Raw genomic sequence first — 17,598 nt, forward strand, 5'->3', positions numbered from 1 at the left:
GGCGGATCTCTGTGAGTTCGAGGCCAGCCTGGTCTACAAATCGAGTCCAGGACAGCCAAGGCTACACAAGGAGGAACTCTGTTGTGAAAAACAAAACAAAACACAACAATTGTCAGAATACCCACGGGTAGAGATGGTGTTGCCTGTGGTGACCACTAGATGGCACCAGACACTCGGCTTTGTTTTCTCCACGGGGTGGCTGACTACCCAAACAGGGCATTTATTTCGCCAAGCACCGTGGGAAAAACCTTCATCTATTCATCATGGTGACTGAGCACTGACTACATAACAAGCACCCATCCTGTCCCTGAGGAGAGATCCTGCCTTCCGAGCAGTGGGACAGCAGGCAATACGTTAAGGAACCCTATGTCAAGTGGAGGTAAATGCTGGGAAGAATGTAATGAAGCAGGGGGATGGGAGGGAGGAAGAGCACTAGGCTATTTATACAAAGCAGCCAAAGAAGCATGCTGAGGAGCTGTCATCTTAGCAAAGGCTTACAACAAAATAAAAAGTGGGACCATGCCTGTGTCTGAGGACAGAAGTTCTGGGCAGAAGAAACCCTATGTGCCAGGGTCCCGAGGACTGATCATACAGAACCTGCATTATCATAGTACACAGGGCTCAACTCCCACTTTACAGATGAAAAAGTAGAAGCTAAGGGAAGGAGGTTGCCTATGGAGCCCAGAGACAGAAATCAGTACTATTCTTTAAGAATCAGTATGATTCCAACCTGGCAGGAGCCCAGGAAGGAGTTGGTGTCCCCACACACCATGACCACGATCCCTCCCCTCACCTGTAAGGCAGAGGCAGAGTACTCCCAGAGCTGCGTGCATACACACACCCACACTGAGGACGCCCCATCCTCGCAGCATCTTCCTCTGGGGCAGCTGACAGCTGGGCTCTCCGTGGCAGGTGGCTGCTCCTGCCTGTGGAGGAGGAAGAGGGTCCTCTGTCCTCCTAATTCCTCAGGGCCACCCAAATCTAAGCAGGAAGAGGCCAGGCAAGGCTGATGAGCTTGGGGTCCAGGCTGTCCTCAGGTCACTTTGGCTGATGGGAGAGTAGAAGAGCAGGCTTTAGACAGACTCAGGGTTCAGCTTGAAAAGTCTACTCTACCCTAAAGGGTAGAGAGCCACAGAGGGTTCTAGAATAAAGAAACAGCATTGTCAGGACTAATTTGATAGCATCTTCGGAATAAATGAGAAGCCAGCCACGTGACAAAGCAGGTGTGGGTAAGGGTGACAGCATTTGAGAGTGCAGGAAATGAGGAAGGCAACAGTCGGGACAGCTGGATCTGAGCCCTGGTCACCGGGGCAGGAAATGTGTAACATTTGGTCTAAGTCACGTTAGGTTAGGGGTGTGTGTGCAGAAACTCCAGGGCAGAGTTCTAGGAGCAGCCGAATGCAAGGCTGTGGAGTTTGGGAGTGACATCTGTTAGTTTAGTACAGGTGTACCAAGCAACCAAGACCCAGAAGGAATGAAAGAGGCCAACAGCAGGGCTAGTGTCGGGGTCAGACCTGAGCAAGAGTGGAATCTCCTGAAACAGATCAGGCCTGGGCCAGAGGATCCCAGACTTCCCTGGATTCGGCTTGCAGTCTGGCTTCCCCAGGTGCCTGACCCAGGCAGGCTGCATACACAGCCCGTGTCCCTCCCATTGCCTGTTCAAACATGTGACCCATGTCCATCTGTCCCACCTAAAAATGACTGGCAAGGCTAGGAACATTTCATGTCCTCCTGACCACCCCCAGAGACAGACTGGATGCCTTGGTCACATTTTGCAGGAGAAACAAACAATAAATAAATACACAAACAAATCCAAACATATGAGTTCCTTAGGCCGCATCATTTTCACTGAGCAGAGCTGAAAAGAGCCCAGTCCTGCAGCAATCCCTTTCTACCCTTGATGGAGCAAAAGCCTACCCACAGCCAAGCATTTTATCTAGCCTCAGATATCCAGGGACAGCCCTTCCACCCTATCAAACACCCCTTCCCCCTCTCCCCATGCCAGGCAACTGCACAGAGGGAGTTCTTCAGCCAAACCCTGCATCCTGGCCAGCCACCTACTTCCCTGGCTGCCCATGGTCCACTGTGGGGAAGCCCTGGGCAGCCACTTCCTTCCCAGATGCTTCCGGCCCAAAGTCTGGCGGCCTCAAAGCCTTGCTGTCTGGGTGCTGAGTCAGCAGCTCCAATTCATGGAGGCATCCTTGGGGACACCACTTCCTGCCCGACAAGGGCACAGGCAGCCTGCAGGAAAACCTAGCAGGCAGCTGCCTGTACTACTGATCATGTGACACAGGAAGCTAAAGCCTGCAAAGCTGCCAGCTTCTATGTCTTCTGTCCTCTTTCACCCCCAGACAGAAGCAAAGCCTGGGAGCTGGGATGTGGCTCAGCTGGTAAGTGTGGTGGTACACGCTGTAATCCGAGCGCTCCCGGGTAGAGGCAGAAGACCAGGAGTCTGGGGGCATCCTTAGCTACACCATGAGTGAGTGCAAAGTCAGCCCGGGCTACAAGAGACCCTGTCTCAAAACAGAAAGAAGCCCTGCATCTGTCCGTGCTCCGAGGACCCCACATCTTTCCCCTTCTCGCTGCTGCTCGTGCCACCACCTGGTCCTCCTCACTGACCCCATGCATCCCACATACCACCCCTCCCCAACCTACTCTCTCAGGTGCCTTCTTACCAGACCTAAGACAGGAATCGACTCATGTTCTCCCCTGCTGACGAATCTCCCATGGCTCCCCAGCAGTTACAAGACTGGGCCTACCTCTACCTGACACTCAAGGCTCTTTTTAGGGTGTCTCCCATGCTTCAAGCTACTTCTTGTTACTGGGGTTTACTCCTAGGATCACCTGTGAATGCCTGTTGAACGTGTGGGAATCAAGGAGTCAGTCCCTCTACCGATCAGACCAATTACATTTCCCAGAGTACAGCTGTCCCTCACTGCAGAGGGTCAGTGATAGGCTTCCAGAGTGGACACTAGGCTTGCTCCCTTTGATTCCTTTTCTCCATTCTGGATCCCCCACTGTAATCCATCTTAGAAGCACCATGGAGCTCCTCCAAGGAAGACTGTAGCGTGTCTTGGCCTCCCATACAGACTCTGTAGGTGAGGGCTAGCCACTCCCCTCACCTTGAAGCTGCTGCAAGCACATCCAATCCAGAAGATTTAGGACCCAAGGATGCTCCCAAGACATCATCCAAGAATCATTACCTCAGTCAGAACAGCAAACCTGACTGCCAACAGGCTCTGGGCCAAGGTACCCTGGACCTGGGAGTACTCAGCAGGGACTCTACACCCACCATAACCGCTGGCATCATCCCACCATCTCTTTTCAAAAGATTTATTATTATTGTTGTTATTATTATTATTATTATTATTATTATTATTATTATTATTATTATTATTAAAGGGGTGTTGAATCCCCTGAAATGGATGGCTGTGAGCCACCATGTGAGTGCTGGAAACTGTGCTCAGGTCCTCTGCAAGAACCATCTCTCCAGCCTGACTTACTTTGTTTTTGAGCCTGTGGGGGGGGATGTGGGTTTGTACATGTTCGGGTATTTGCACAAGCGAGTGAAGGTGCCCGGAGTGTGACAGCAGAGGGTGTCAGATCCCCTGAAGTGCGCAGTACTGACAGCCACAAAGTGGGTACTGGGAACCGAACTTGAGGTTACCTGCAAGGGCAATGCATGCAGAACCACCTCTCCATCCCCACCCCAGGGTCTACCCCACACCTCCCAACCTCTTACAAAAAGAACAAGGGTGAGAGAGTCGCAGAGCTCTAAAAACATCAGCTAAGTTCCAGGATCCACATATACCTGGAACAAGATGCAGACCTAGCTAAGCTTCTGTCATGTGCAACTGAAGGGGTCCTGGTATATGGTAGATTCACCTGTGTATTGGGCAATTACTTTAACAGTGCATGGAACACCTGCAGGAGAGGCCAGAGGGCAGAGGTGACTAATCTGTGTGCATGTTCTCAATAGCAGACCTGCAGACCTCAATGCAGAAGGTGGACATGCCTTTCAGAAGATCCCATTAAGATTCTGTGAGGCCCCTCAGGCCTCGGACAGCTCTCCAGGTAAGGCCGGGAAAGGTGGAACTCATCGTAGCCCTATCTGCTGCCTCTCGAGGAGGTTTCCTTGACATGGCAGCAAATGAAGACCAAGGAAGAACTGAGTCTGGTCATCAGGATGGGGAGGTGGGGGTGGGGGGAATGCCAGGCATGGCTGTAGACACTTGTAACCCCAAGGCTGGGGAGGTGAAGACAGGCAGATGCCGAGGCTCACTGGCAAACCAACCCAGCCTACCTGGAGAGCTTTAGGCCAGTGAGAGGGCCTGTCTCAAAACAGAAACAAAACAAACACAAACAAAAAACCAAGGCAGATGACAATTGAGGAACAACAGCCAAGGCTGTCCCCCTGGCTTCCACAGCTAGTGACCACCAAGGCCCACAAACCCGCACCCACACACATATACACAGGTGGCAGAAAATGAGCCCAAGGTTGGGGTTCTGCTCCAAGCTCTGACATGTCACTGTATAGTCTTACTAAGATCCCCCAGTGTGGGAGGCTGAATGAGGATGGCCCTGATAGACCCATAGAGTTAAATCTTGGGTCTCCAGTTGGCAGCTGTTGGGGAAGGCTTAGGAGGTGTGGCTCTGTTGGAGAAGGGCTGTCTCCTGAGGCAGGCTTGAAGTTTCAAAGGACTGGTACAATTCCCAGGGTGCTCTGCCTCCTGCTGCAGCTCAGGGTGGGAGCTCTCACTGTCCCTGCCCCTGCGCCTTCACTCTGCCATCAGGGGCTTTAAATCCCTGGAGCTGTAAGCCCAATTAGACTCTTCTTTCATAGGTTGCCTTGGTCATGGTGTTTTATCACAACAGAAAAACGAGTATACCTACCTTTCTTTAAAAAAAAAAAAATACAGAGCTGGAGAGATGGTTCGGCGTTAAGAACACTTGCTGCTCTTGCGGAAGACCCAGGTTCAGGGCCCAGCAACCACATGGTGGCTCACAACCATCTATAATTCCAGTTCCAGGAGATCTGACCCTTCTTCTGACCTCCTCTGGTACCAGACACACACTCGATGCCATACATACATGCAGGCAAAACAGTCATACACATAAAACATAATAAATGACTCCTTTTTTTTAAATTGGTAATTATCTACATCCATTTATTCTGCGAGTTTAAATGCATGACATGGCACATGTGTGCAGGTAAGAGGGCAACTTGTGTGAGTCAGTCCTCACCATGTGGGTCCTGGGGATTGAACTGGGGATTGAACTCAGGCTGAACTCGTCAGCCTTGGAAATGGGCACCTTGCCTTGCTGAGCCATCTTGCCAGCTCAGCTTCTTCTCTCTGAGTTTAATGTTTCTAAACGAAAAACACTGCCAAATCTAAAGGCCCTCTTTTGATATCTTAATTTTATGGTGCACTACCATGCAAGTCACATCGAAATGCATATAGCCATGTTGCCACAGAAGCCACCAGTTATTTCCTTACATCTGTTCTCCCCTGTGGTAGTCAGGCATGGGGCTACTCACCTAAGACTACAGATCCCAGAGTCCCTTTCAGCTGAGTGTGGCGATGAGATCATTTTCTGGCTAACAAGATTTCAGAGGAACTAATACATACAGTTTCTGGGTCATGTCCTTAAAGATGGAGGGCACACTCTTTTTTTTTTCCTTCCTCCCCCTTCCAAGTCATGGAACAGAGATGGACCGCACTGCCAGGGCAGCACCATAAGCATCACCAAGCAGTGAGACAGAGAATCCCTGGGGCTGGGGCTGCAGCCCTTATATAGCCAGATGGTCACATGGGTGAGGAATCAGCATCTGTTCTAGCATAAGTCACTGTTATTTTGGTCTTTCTTACGGCATCTGAATGAACTAATTTAGGGAGCCATCCTTCCCTGCTCATCTCTTCCTTCTCTCTCCATCCTAGGAAAATTGCTAGTGCTCAGAGCCACAAAAGAAACTCTATAATAGATGTCTCAAAATTTGAGCTACACACAGTCTCAACAATCACCAGTGGATGACAGAGACCAGCTAAGAGATATTTCAAGGATGGAAGTGAGCCAGGGATTGTATGAAAAGAGAAAAGAGTGATGCTTAGAACAAATGGGTGAATGTGGGCCCAGAGATTATGTGGGGATGTGGAGATGAGGGAAATGAAGCGTGTTCCACTGAAGAAAAAAATCACACTGAAATTACACTAGGTTTATCCACGGCAGAGTGAGAGACAGGGGAAGTCATTCACATAAGGCTGACCACAGAACCCAAAAGGCTGGGATCCCTGGGGGAGACTAACAGAAGGAGAAGAGGCCCCAGGGCAAATTCTAGAGCAACTACAGAAGCAGGTGGCTAGGTCAGAACTGGGGACGTTTCCCTGGCTACCCTAGCCAGCTTGTATGCTCTCTCTGAGGATGGGAACCAGCCACCCCCACAGGTTACCTGCTTGTTTTGAGGCAAATCTTTGGTGGAAAATGCTTCCTTACACTAAGCCAAAATCTGTCTCCCAGGACAGCCTGTATCAGTCCTCATGAATCCCCTACAACTACACAAAAAACATGTGCCCTTTCTCATGGCCCTGCAAGGATGTGCCCTTCCTTGGCAAGGTCATTCCTAGGCAACTGTGTCACACAATTCACCAAAACACCAAATGTGTAGCTCAAAACCACAAGTCCTTGAACTCAGAGCCACCTTCCCAAGTCTAGGTTGTGTTGCTCTAACAGTTCACTGAACCCACCCAAGTCCATCCTTCCAACTTCCATGACTGACTAGGCTACCTCCCCCAGGGCTGGAATATATGGATGCCCCTGAACCCAGCTTTTACTTGGGTTCCGGCAATTCAAACTCAGGTCCTCATGTTTGTAAAGCAAACATGTAACCAACTGAGCCATCTCCCCAGCCCCTAAAATGTCATATTTTAATAATAACATAGGGGGAAGCTTTGGGGAACAGCTGTATAATGAAAGTACAATATGGCCAGTCTTTTTGTACAGGTGCATATTGGTGACATGAGTGTGGTGGATTAGCAATTCCTTGACAACTTTCTTTTCTTTCTTTTTTGTTTGTTTGTTTTGAAACAGGATTTCTCTGTGTATCCTTGGCTGTCATGGACTTGCTTTGTAGACCAGGCTGGCCTTGAAGTCACAGCGATTTGCTACCTCTGCCTCCCTGAGTACTGGGACCAAAGGCATGTGCCACCATGGCTGGCTTTGGAAGGCTTAGGAAGGACTGCTCAGGGAAGGGGACATGCCTGCGTCTGGGAGAGGAGGTGGCGGAGAAGGTGATGGAGGAGTGAAGGCATGAACGTCACAGCATATTCTGGGAAGGCAGAGCTCTGGGAGAGAGATGCTGCGGGAAGATGAGGCAAGGGTCACTTAAGGATTCCACATTGCTTCTGTGCAGTGGGGAGCTGGGGTGTCGGGGCCCGCACCTCCACTCCCTTTCCCCGTGTTCTACCCCAGGCTGTCTGGAAATATCTCTGACAGGTTCTTGGAGATAGTGACTCTAAGTTCTCTCAGCATAGGAGAGCCAATCCCAGGGGCCGGATGCAATTAAAACAGACCACCACTTCCTCACCTGACCTGTTCAGCTCCTCCTGGACATCTGTGCTTTCCCACCTTGGCAGTGGAGTAACACATATTCCAGGCATATGCACGTGTGCGCGCACACACACACACACAGCTGACAGGCTATTCTCCACATGGATGCTTACTTTCTCCAGTCTTTGGTGAGTTCTTCTTTTATTCTCTTCTGATCCCAGGGATCAGCCCCTTGCAGGGAATCCATCCCATATAATGTAGGGAGGCTGTGGCTCACCCTCAAGCCTGGGCTTGGGAGCAGATCTGACTCAGGGAAGAGCCCTTACCCCACCCCAGCTCAGGGATGGGACGTATGCCAAGCAGTAACCACAGTCTTTCCTCGGCTTTCCAACAGGAACTCTCAGTAAAGACTTCTTTTTTTTTTTTCCTGAGGTTCCTAGGAAGGATATGGTCTGGGTTGTTAGCAACCAATTTGTCAACTATCAACAATCTAAAGGAACCGATCCAGGGGCCAGGGAGCTAGCTCAGTGGATAAAGTGGTTGCTACCCAAGCATGAGGATCTGAGCTTAGAACCCCCAGCACCTACACGGGTGGCTCTCAACCAGCAGGTCACGACCCCATGGGATTGCATGTCAGATATTCACATTATAACTCCTAAGTATAGCGAAATCACAGTTATGAAGTAGCAGTGAAATAATTTTATGGCCGGGGGTCACCACATCGTGAGGAACAGTATTAAAGGGTTGCAGCGGTAGGTTGAGAACCACTGACCTACATAAAAGCAGGGTGTGATGGTATACATACAATCCCAGTGCTAGGAAAGGGCTAACAGGTGAACCCCCGGGGCTCCCTGGCCAGCCAGGCTTATCAAATCCGTGAACTCCAGATTCCGTAAGATACCTTGTCTCAAAAAGTAAGGTAGAGCTGGGTGCGGTGGCCCACGCCTGTAATCCCAGCACTCAGAAAGGCAGAGGCAGGTGGATCACTATGAGTTCGAGGCCAACCTGGTCTACAAAGTTAGTCCAGGACAGCCAAAGATACACAGAGAAACCCTGTCTTGAAAACAAACAAACAAAAGCACCAAAACAAAACAAAACCAAAAAAGCAAGGTAGAACAACCAAGCTCGACACCCAAGTTTGACTTCTGGCTTGCCTTATTCATGCACCCCCACAGGCCCACACGCACATTTGCACTAGATGGACACACTCACATACAGAGACCCACACTCATAAACATGCGCTGCATCCAGTCAGCCGCTTCCATGGGTGTGGCCTGCTCATCCCTTTGGAATAACAGCTCAGCTCCAAGGGAGCCCTATCTGACCTGGCTCTGCACACGTTCCCACATCCACTTCCTCTCACTGGCCCCTCATTGCAGTGAGCTGCTTCCAGCTTCTAAGACCGTCTTTGCTACCTCATAAGGGGTTGGTTTTGTCACTATAGTCCCTTATTCTGGCATGACGTGGGTGAGACCTCTTTATCCTGAAGGCACACTTGAAAGCAGAGCCAGAACAAAGTCTGCTGCTTGAAAGAGGTCCTTGCTACTCACTGCACCTTGCCTGACACCTCAGAACCTCCCTGGGTAGCAACTGTGTGTGCTTCCATGAACTCTCATGTCCTTAATTCTAGCAAAGACTTGAGCCCTAGGGAGCTCCCTGCTCTGTGCACCAAGGTGGATGAATGGATGGATGCACCTGTGCTTAGATGGACGAACAGACAGATGCTTACAGGTGAAGAAAGGATCTACAGGCCTGAGAGTGATAACCTCCCCCTGGAATGTGGGAATGAGGGACAAGTCCACTTTTGTCTTCTACTTGATGCATTCTGGGTTTTTGTTTGTTTTACAATGGATGTGCAATTCTTTTGCAATAAACAAATGGAAACGATAAAACAGTATCAAAGATGTGTGGACTTCACGTCCCAGCGCCACGGCTCGTGCTAGGCTCTTATTCTTACTCCCTAAGGAAGATCCAGGCTAAGGTTATATATTTCAGCACTGACCCCTGCAGAGATTATAATTGCATGATGGGGTGATAACATCGTTGAAGGTTGGTGGAAGTGGGCCTTAATGTGGCTTTGGAGTTGGACGTTCAAATCCACGCTCTGCCATTCCCAGAGTCATACGATTTAGGGATATATGCTGGCCCTCGGTTTGCTAACTCATATGATAGGAATAATAAGCCCCTCTTAGGTTGGCTGAGAGAATCTGAACTGACCTAACAAACACTATATGCTCTGTAAGTGGATGAGGGACCTGGGCAAGGGAAGAAAGGTCTTTAGAATCCATTCCCTGGGGAAGTGTCTCCAAGATGGCTTTCTTTTCCTCACAGTCTGAGTCGGTTTTGGCCTTTTGTGTCCGGGACTACCCACTAGATGCCCCAGCAATGTGATTCTACCCAACAGACAGTCTACCCAACCCGACTTCCTCTCAAAGTGACTGTGTGAGTCAGGACTGTGGTAAGTCATCAGAACTGCCTGCGGGGTGGTCCAAGGTCTTCCCAGCATCCTCGGGCTATTTCCCCCTGCAGGAAGCACACAAAAGAAGGAGACTGACCACAGGACAGGCTGACTGGCCTCCCACGCAGAGGTCAAGGCTCCAAACCCGAAGAAGAAAAACCACAGGCCTTGGTGGCCTATGAGGTATGCATGGTGAGGCACGTGCTACAGAGCTCCCTCTTTTCTCGCTCTCTTCTGCTCAGGGAGAGGCCCTCCAGTGAATGAGCAGCTTCTAGGGTGCTCACAGCCACTCACAGCAACATGATGCCATCTTGAACTCAGAGTCACCTGCAGAAGTAAGAAGCCGACCTAGCCATGCACAAGGGAGCATGCACATGTGCGCACACACAGTCAGAGGCTCAGCGCAGGGCCAGCCGGAACAGAGAGAAGGAAGGGACAGGAGCGGAGGAGCCCAAATCAGAGGGCAGATCCCAGGCCAGATGCGGACAGACCATGAAAGGTACAACCTCTGTTGACTCTGTTATTCCACCTCTGTTGACTCTGCCAGGTGTCCACCCAAACACGCCTGGAAATGCCAGCCCAGCCAGAAGCCACGCCAGTCTCCAGGAAGGGTGCACTTGCTGAATCAGATGTGTCCTATTCACTGCCCCTCTGTCTCTAAACCCTGTTTCTGCCCTGAAAGAGGCTCTGCCTAGCAGAGAATTCTCTTTTTCTCTCTCTAAGGAGCATGCCCCATTGCCTCTATCAGGGACAGGTCTCAGAGTATAAGAGGCCCTGCCAGTCCTCGGAACTGTGGCCTGGGGCCTTGACCAGGTTCATATGACAATGCCAGTCCAGAAGAGATGGTGTTGCTCTAGGGCCCACAGTCATCCATCACCTGCAAAGGTGACTAATGGGTGCTAGAACTCTCTCAGGAATGCCCCCTAGGCCCAGAGTCCTCGCTTATTGGCTAGAATTGCTGGGCTGTTTAACCATCCAGCACACAGCTAGGCTCAAGAACAGTCCTGACACAAGAAACTCTCTGAGAGCCACAACCAAATGCCAACGACCATAGCTGCCTGCTCGAGACTTGTCTATAAAACAGGAGTGAAGATTCCTAACCTATACAGATGCTATGAGAATAAAGACAACAAAGATCAAGTCAAGTGGCCAATACCAATCACACTTTGGTGAATCCTACTGTTGTGTGTGAGCAGTGTGCGTTCCTGTGCGATGCAGGCACACTGGTGTCACGGCATATGCGTGACGGTCAGAGGACAGCGCTGGTGTCAGTCCTAGCCTTCCAGCCTGTTAGAGACAAGGTTAGCTTCTGGTAGCCCTTCTGTCTCCACCTCCCACCTCACCACAGCAGCTCTGACCCTGCAAACACATTCAGCTTTAGTGGGTTGTGGGAATGCGAACTCAGGTCCTCAGACCTCTGGGGCAAGTGCTTCGCCCTGAGCCATCTCTCCTCTGCCCATTTTATTGTTTTTTGAGTCAGGGTCTCCAGTAGCCAGGAATGGCCTCAAATTCATTATGTAGCTGAGGCTGGCTTTGAACTCCTGATGTTCCTCCCTCCACTTCCCAAGTACTAGAACCATAGGTTTACATCATATGGCCAGCTTCACAGAGGTAGTTATTGTCATTACTGCTATCACAGCCACAGACATACACCAGGCCCCTGAGTCCTTCAGGATGAGCTACCCCATCTCTTCCCAGTCAATACCTACTCTGTCCGGCTGTACATCTAGGTCCCTGCAACTGTTAGGCCTCCTGAGTGCTCTCCTTTCTGCCAAGACCCCACCACCACTGGAATCCAAAGCAGCAAACACAGCTCAGCTTCACCTAGGTCTGGCTCATTCTATGCTCCTTTCCCTGTGCTTGACCAGAAACTGATTCATAGATCCACACACCAAGAGTTCCAGTCCCTGCTGCCCCACTCTGTCACCCCCAGGTCAGGGTCTCTTTATAAGCAAATATTCCAGGGTTTTCCTGGGAAGGTGAATGCCCAAAGTTACAAAGGATACTTTGGGAAGTATCTTTCCCAGGACTGTGGAAAAGCTGAGAAGGAGCATGGGGCTGGCAGCTGGAGGACTAGTCAGAACTGGAGGACATAGGAGGGTCTCCTCTCCAGGACTGGAAAGCACCATGACAAAGACCAGGACTCTGGCAGCACAAGGGTGTTCTGTCAGGGACCACAAGTCTCTGTGGTCAGGCCTGTCCTCTTCCTGGCACACCAGATGAGTTCCTCTGCCCAAGGGCACCCTTGGCACATTTGCCAAGGTCTAAACTGAGAGGTCAAACCTAAAGCTGCCTCTGGAGTGGCAGAAAGAGCCAGTGGTGAAGGCAGACAATAGATTGACCTCATGACCTCACTGTTTGCCCATTCTGTGTCTCTGGGTATGTGACCTGCCCTTGATAGACTTGGGTTTCTCCTTCTCTTCAGTGATGTTAAGACAATTACACGAGACAACGTTCATCTAGCATAACCCCATCGCAAGTCCTGAAAATCCAGTGTTTCCACCCTGAATACTGCAGGAACAGCTGACTGATCTCCAGGTGATGGAAAAGCCTGTGCAACAGTATATACAGCTCTCTCCCAATGTATGGTCCACAGTGAGCCCCTCTCTCTAAGGAAGGCCTTCCCCTTCGCTGGCAGATTTCCCTGCCACTCGTGCCTCAGGGTGTGGGAAAAAGCACATCAATAAGAAGTCTCCACCCACTCAAAGGACAAGCTTTTGGGCAGTGACATCATCCTCCTTGCCCCTCTTCCTTCTTTCCCAACCCTATGACTCAGATCCACAGCTCAATAGCCCCATGTGGTCATAATCTCAGAGGATTTGGGTTGTTTTCTGCACATAGCCCAACCCAGAAGCATCTGGCTATAGGTCAGATACTCACTCAACACTTTCTAGGAGTCTTTCTGAGGATACAGAAAGCCAACTCATAGCCCTGGGATCACACTGCTTCCCAAACTGCATTTCTCACCTGGTGTCTAACCCAAATCCCACCAAAAAGAGCGAAGGCTTCCTCCTAGAGGTCAGCATGGTAGGAGGGTGGCTCCTGAAGAAAGCTCCAAGAGTGACCCCTCCAGAATAAGGATGCTGGCTCCCCAGGGGACTGCTCTGAAAGGCCACCACTTCTATAATGTTCCACAGATAAACATTAAAGCATCCAGCCCAGCTGCCAGGCACCCAGCCGCCAGGCATCTGAGCATCTTGAATATTCAACCACCCCGTCCCCATCAGGTGCCTGGACAGAGCTGAAGGGGGACAGGGATGGGAAAGAAAACCGGGTCCAAAATCCCAGCTCTCCTCTGAAAACAGGCTTCTTCTCTCACAAGATGCAGGGCCTGCCCTCTTACAGCACTAGTCTGGAGTGCATGTGCAGTGCTCTGCAAGCAGGAAGAAAGAAGCCACCATGGACGCCAGGACAGCGCAGAACTCTGCAGACCAGTCATGGGACCATTGGAGTCACCACGGGGTTACTCTGCACGGGCAAACACTCTCTCTCTTTACTGTTTCTTTGCCTCCTGACACATTGGTAGCAAAACTGATGTTCAAGGGCTAACCTCAAGTGATGATGTAAAGAAAACTTCTTTTTTCCTTTCGACAGAGCCTCGCGTATCCCAGGAGAGCTTCGAACTATGTAGCCCTAGGATGACTTCTGACGCTCCTGCTTCTTCCCCCAGCGCTGAGATTACAGGCCTGAGCCACTACAACCAGCTTGTGCTTTGCTGGTTGCTGGGGTCTAACTCAGGCTTCACGCATGCTGGGCGAGCACTCTGCTAACAGAGCCGTAGCCCCAGCCACATGATGAAAATTTCAGTGACATCAGCTGACTGTGATGTATTTGTAATGGCGGGGGGGAACCACATGTCCACAGGCCACAATTGGCCAAGATTCATCGCTGACACTCGAGAACTCCAGCTACCAGGAAAATGCACACATCCAAAAGATTCTCACCCCCTAGCAAGGCGGAAATACAGACCACCAGCCATACCCCTGAGCCCCCTAGCCCTCCACAGTAGCCTGCCATCCAATCAGCCCAGTCCGTAAGGCAAGTTTACGTTTCAATTTCAAGTACACACTTGAGATTCACCTATTTGCAGGTCCCCAAACTACTCAGAATGCTGTTGCTCAACAGAAGGAGTCCTGGGAGTTTCTGAGAGGTCAGAGGAATGAGAAAGGAGACCCGATTAAATAAATAACTCTTGTACAGTTCAAAGAGCTTCATTAGTGTCTCCAACTGAAAGTAGCTACTACACACACTTAAAAGGACTTGATTGAGCCTGGCATAGTGGTGCATGCCTTTATCCCAGTACTTGAGAGAGAGAGGCAAGTGGATTTATGTGAGTTCAAGGCCGACCAAATCTATACAGTGAGACCCTAAATCTTAAATAAATAAATAAATAAATAAATAAATAAATAAATAAATAAATAAGGATTTCATTTAATCAATACTCATTTGCAGATCATCTGCAATCAGTTTGAAGGAAAACAGTTTCTCACAACTAATCAGGTGTCTTCCCAACACACACACAAAAACCCCAAACACACACATACGAACTTCTGATTTACTGTTTAGTATTTCCCTTCAATGATAAGCTCTCAGGTCTGAGTCATCCATCATGCATTTCTCATTAGGGCAGGTTTGGCTCACAAATAAAACCCTCTTTCTGCCAATTCACTGCCTTAAGCTCCCAAATCTGCAATTGGGTGGCTGGGCTCTGGTGAAGAAGGGCCCTGGGCAACTGGATTCAATCTTTTATCTTCTGTGTTCCACCCTGGGCCTCCAGCTTCTCGCCACCTTCCTCTGGATCTCTTCTCTATCCACCTCCATTTAGCTAAGACACCCCAAACTCCCCTTCCCTACTTCCTCTTCCGTCTTTGACTTTGGGGGGCAGTCTTTAAAGTTCTTCCCAGATCCTGTTCCCCACCCCGTGCTCTTCTGCAGCTTGTAGAAGTCGCCCTGTCGTCCACTCCTTCATCCTTCAGAGCCGGGAACAGGGACCACCTCACCTCGCGCTCCCTTCCCCCGTAGCTTCCCCCCTCCGAGCTGGCATCCACGGTGTTTTCCTCCTCCAAGTCGGGAGAATGTTTCCCTCCCAGTCTTGGATAGCGGCTTCCTTAAGCTTGAAGAAGAACCTACCTGCCTGCATGCCCACTTCACACCCAAGGCCTGAACAGTCAGTCACCCACCCAGCTTCCGGTCCCCCAAGTCCGACCCTCGGCGAGTCTTCAGATCCAACAAATCTCAGGGAGTCTCAGCCCCCAAGGGGGGAGCGGCCAAGCAGGGGTTCTCTCAGCTCCTCCCCGCCCTAGAGCCCTAGCGGGGGGGGGGGGGGGGGGGGGGGTGCCCTGCAGGGAAAGGCCGCGGATTCCAAGCTGCATGCACCCAGTGCCCGAGCGCGCGCGGTCCAGGCGTGGCCGCACACAAAGGCGGCCGCAGCCCGCGCCGCCCCGCGCCACGCAAGCACTCACCGCGCCGCGCCGACTCCCGGGACTCGGGGACGCAGCGGGGCGCAGCCCAGTCGCCGCCACCGCCGGTGCCGCCGCCGCGAAGCCCGGCCACACTGGGGCCGGGGGCGGGAGTGCGAGGGGAGGGACGGCCGGAGGAAGCTGCGGGTCCGGAAAGGCCACCGGGTGCGCCCCAGACGCAGGATTGGCCCCGCGGCGGAGATCCGAGGACGAGGCCTGAGCCCGCCTGCTGGGCAGGGCCGCGGGCCTGGACCCGCCCCCGACCCGGACCCTAGCTCGACCCCGGTGGGGGAAGACCCGGGACTCCGAGGAGAGGGTGTTGGGCTACCCGCTGCCCTTCCCCCTACACGGATCCTCGCCCTTGCAACAGCCGAAGTTTCTCTTTCGGTGAGAAAGGACAGGTGACTGGCCACTGACCACTCCCACCCCGCTGGCTCCAAGCCCTGCTGCAATCCAGCTGTCCTATCTCAGTCCTGAATTTCGCCCCTTTGACACCAGGCCGGCACCGCGGCTCGGAAAGGGTTAACTCGACACCGAAGAATTCCGAGTTGCTGGGAGCTCTCTATAAATACAGTGTCGTGGGCGCCTGAGCCAACCGCAGGGCAATTTCCACTGAGATGGTTTTCCTCTTTTTCTTACACCCATAGCAACCGGACTAAACCTGCCTCCAGCCCCGTGCCAGCTGTTGGCCAGCACAGGTTCCAAATGGAAGAGTAAGCCTGGCTGCCCCGCCACCACCCTTTGCCACCCTTGCCGCCTATCTATTCCCACCCACTTGGACTCTGTCCTTAAAACATCTAGCTCCAGCCTGCGGCAAGAGGAGGGCAGGGGGTGTTTAAGTCTGTCTGGAATTTGCCAACGTCACTACACCTATGCTTGGATCTGTCCGTCACACGGGAAACAGCAGCAGCGTCGAGGGCCTTCCGTGAGTTCAGAACTAGGCAGATGCTCTCCAAGCCAGCCTCTGTAGATCTTCCCAAGGATCCCACCAGGAAGATAGTAGTTTTTCTTTTTGCAGATGGAGAAACCGAGACTCAGGGGACGAAGGAACGCTGACCTTGTGCTGCCGCCAGACTTAGCACCAAGGGACAGCAGCTATCAGAGAGGGCTTAGGAAATAAGCGTGAATCCGTGTGGGTCTCTGCTTGTGTCGGCTACTATTTTAAGCTCTTCACAATTTATCACTTTTAATCATCAGAATTCAGTGAAGTGAATGCTGTTATCCTCATCTTTGCAGATAAGGTGATTCAGACACAAAGAGATTTTAAAGTAACTCACTTGAGGATACCCACCCGGTGTGGGAAGAGCCAGAATGACTATGTCCTTGAATTTATGTGCTGAGGTCAAACATAGCTGCCGAATATGTTTGGCATTAAAAAAAAAAAATGTGTATGCATGTTCCTGCCAATGTGCCCAGCTCTCATGTGGAGGTCAGAGGATAACCTAGGGTATGAGTCCTTGACTTCCATCTGCCATAAAGCAGGGTGTCTCTTTCTTTCTTTCTTTCTTTCTTTCTTTCTTTCTTTCTTTCTTTCTTTCTTTCTTTCTTTCCTTCCTTCCTTCCTTCCTTCCTTCCTTCCTTCCTTCCTTCCTTCCTTCTTTTCTTCCTTCTTTCTTTCTGCTTTGTGCACCAGGCTTACTGGTCCATGAAACCCATCAGTCATGATAGGTGTAAAGGAACATTTTATCCTGGGGAGGCTTTTCTTGTCCTTGCTCAAGGGCTCAGTCCAAGAGGGAAGAAAATAATGAGCATCGATTGCTAGTTCAAGGAGCGCTGACAGCCCCAGGAAAGGGAAGCAGCTTGAACATGTGTGTCTGAAGGACCATTGCAAGAGATTCAGCTAGTTGGCCACAGACAGAAAGCTGGGACGGCCATTCTAGCACACCAGAGTCTCTTAGCTTAGACGATATGGGTTTGTTATTTCAGGGAAGTGACCGCAGGAATGTTTCCAACAGAGTCCCATCTAAACAGAGGTATTCAGGGTAGAGGGCATTCTCTACACATTCTGACAGGTCGAGGGTCCTCTGCCTCCTCTCCTCTGTTTCCTGGACCAGCACTGTGGTGGTCTGAATGAGACTTGCTCCCATTGCTCACATGTTTGGATGCTTGGTCCCAACTAGTGAAATTGTTTGGGAA

At 51.1% G+C, this 17,598-nt stretch overlaps 1 protein-coding gene across 2 annotated transcripts in view; it reads right to left on the bottom strand.

Annotated features, from left to right (window-relative positions):
* Positions 1-15,981, bottom strand: part of Cd276 (CD276 molecule) — a 30,266-nt gene extending 14,285 nt beyond the window's left edge. The window contains exons 1-2 of one of the 2 annotated variants that reach the window (XM_055622266.1): positions 15,466-15,981; positions 794-1,047 (exon numbers count right to left, since the gene is read on the bottom strand). In XM_055622266.1, coding sequence (XP_055478241.1) covers positions 794-872 — 79 coding nt within the window. In that variant the 5' untranslated portion in view covers positions 873-1,047; positions 15,466-15,981. The remainder of the gene's footprint in view (positions 1-793; positions 1,048-15,465) is intronic. The other variant, XM_055622265.1, reaches the window with a different exon arrangement.
* Positions 15,982-17,598: the final 1,617 nt, after the last annotated feature.

The sequence above is a fragment of the Psammomys obesus genome, unplaced genomic scaffold (genome assembly GCF_907164565.1).
Source record: "Psammomys obesus unplaced genomic scaffold, mPsaObe1.curated_primary_1811, whole genome shotgun sequence".
Taxonomy (NCBI): Eukaryota; Metazoa; Chordata; class Mammalia; order Rodentia; family Muridae; genus Psammomys; species Psammomys obesus.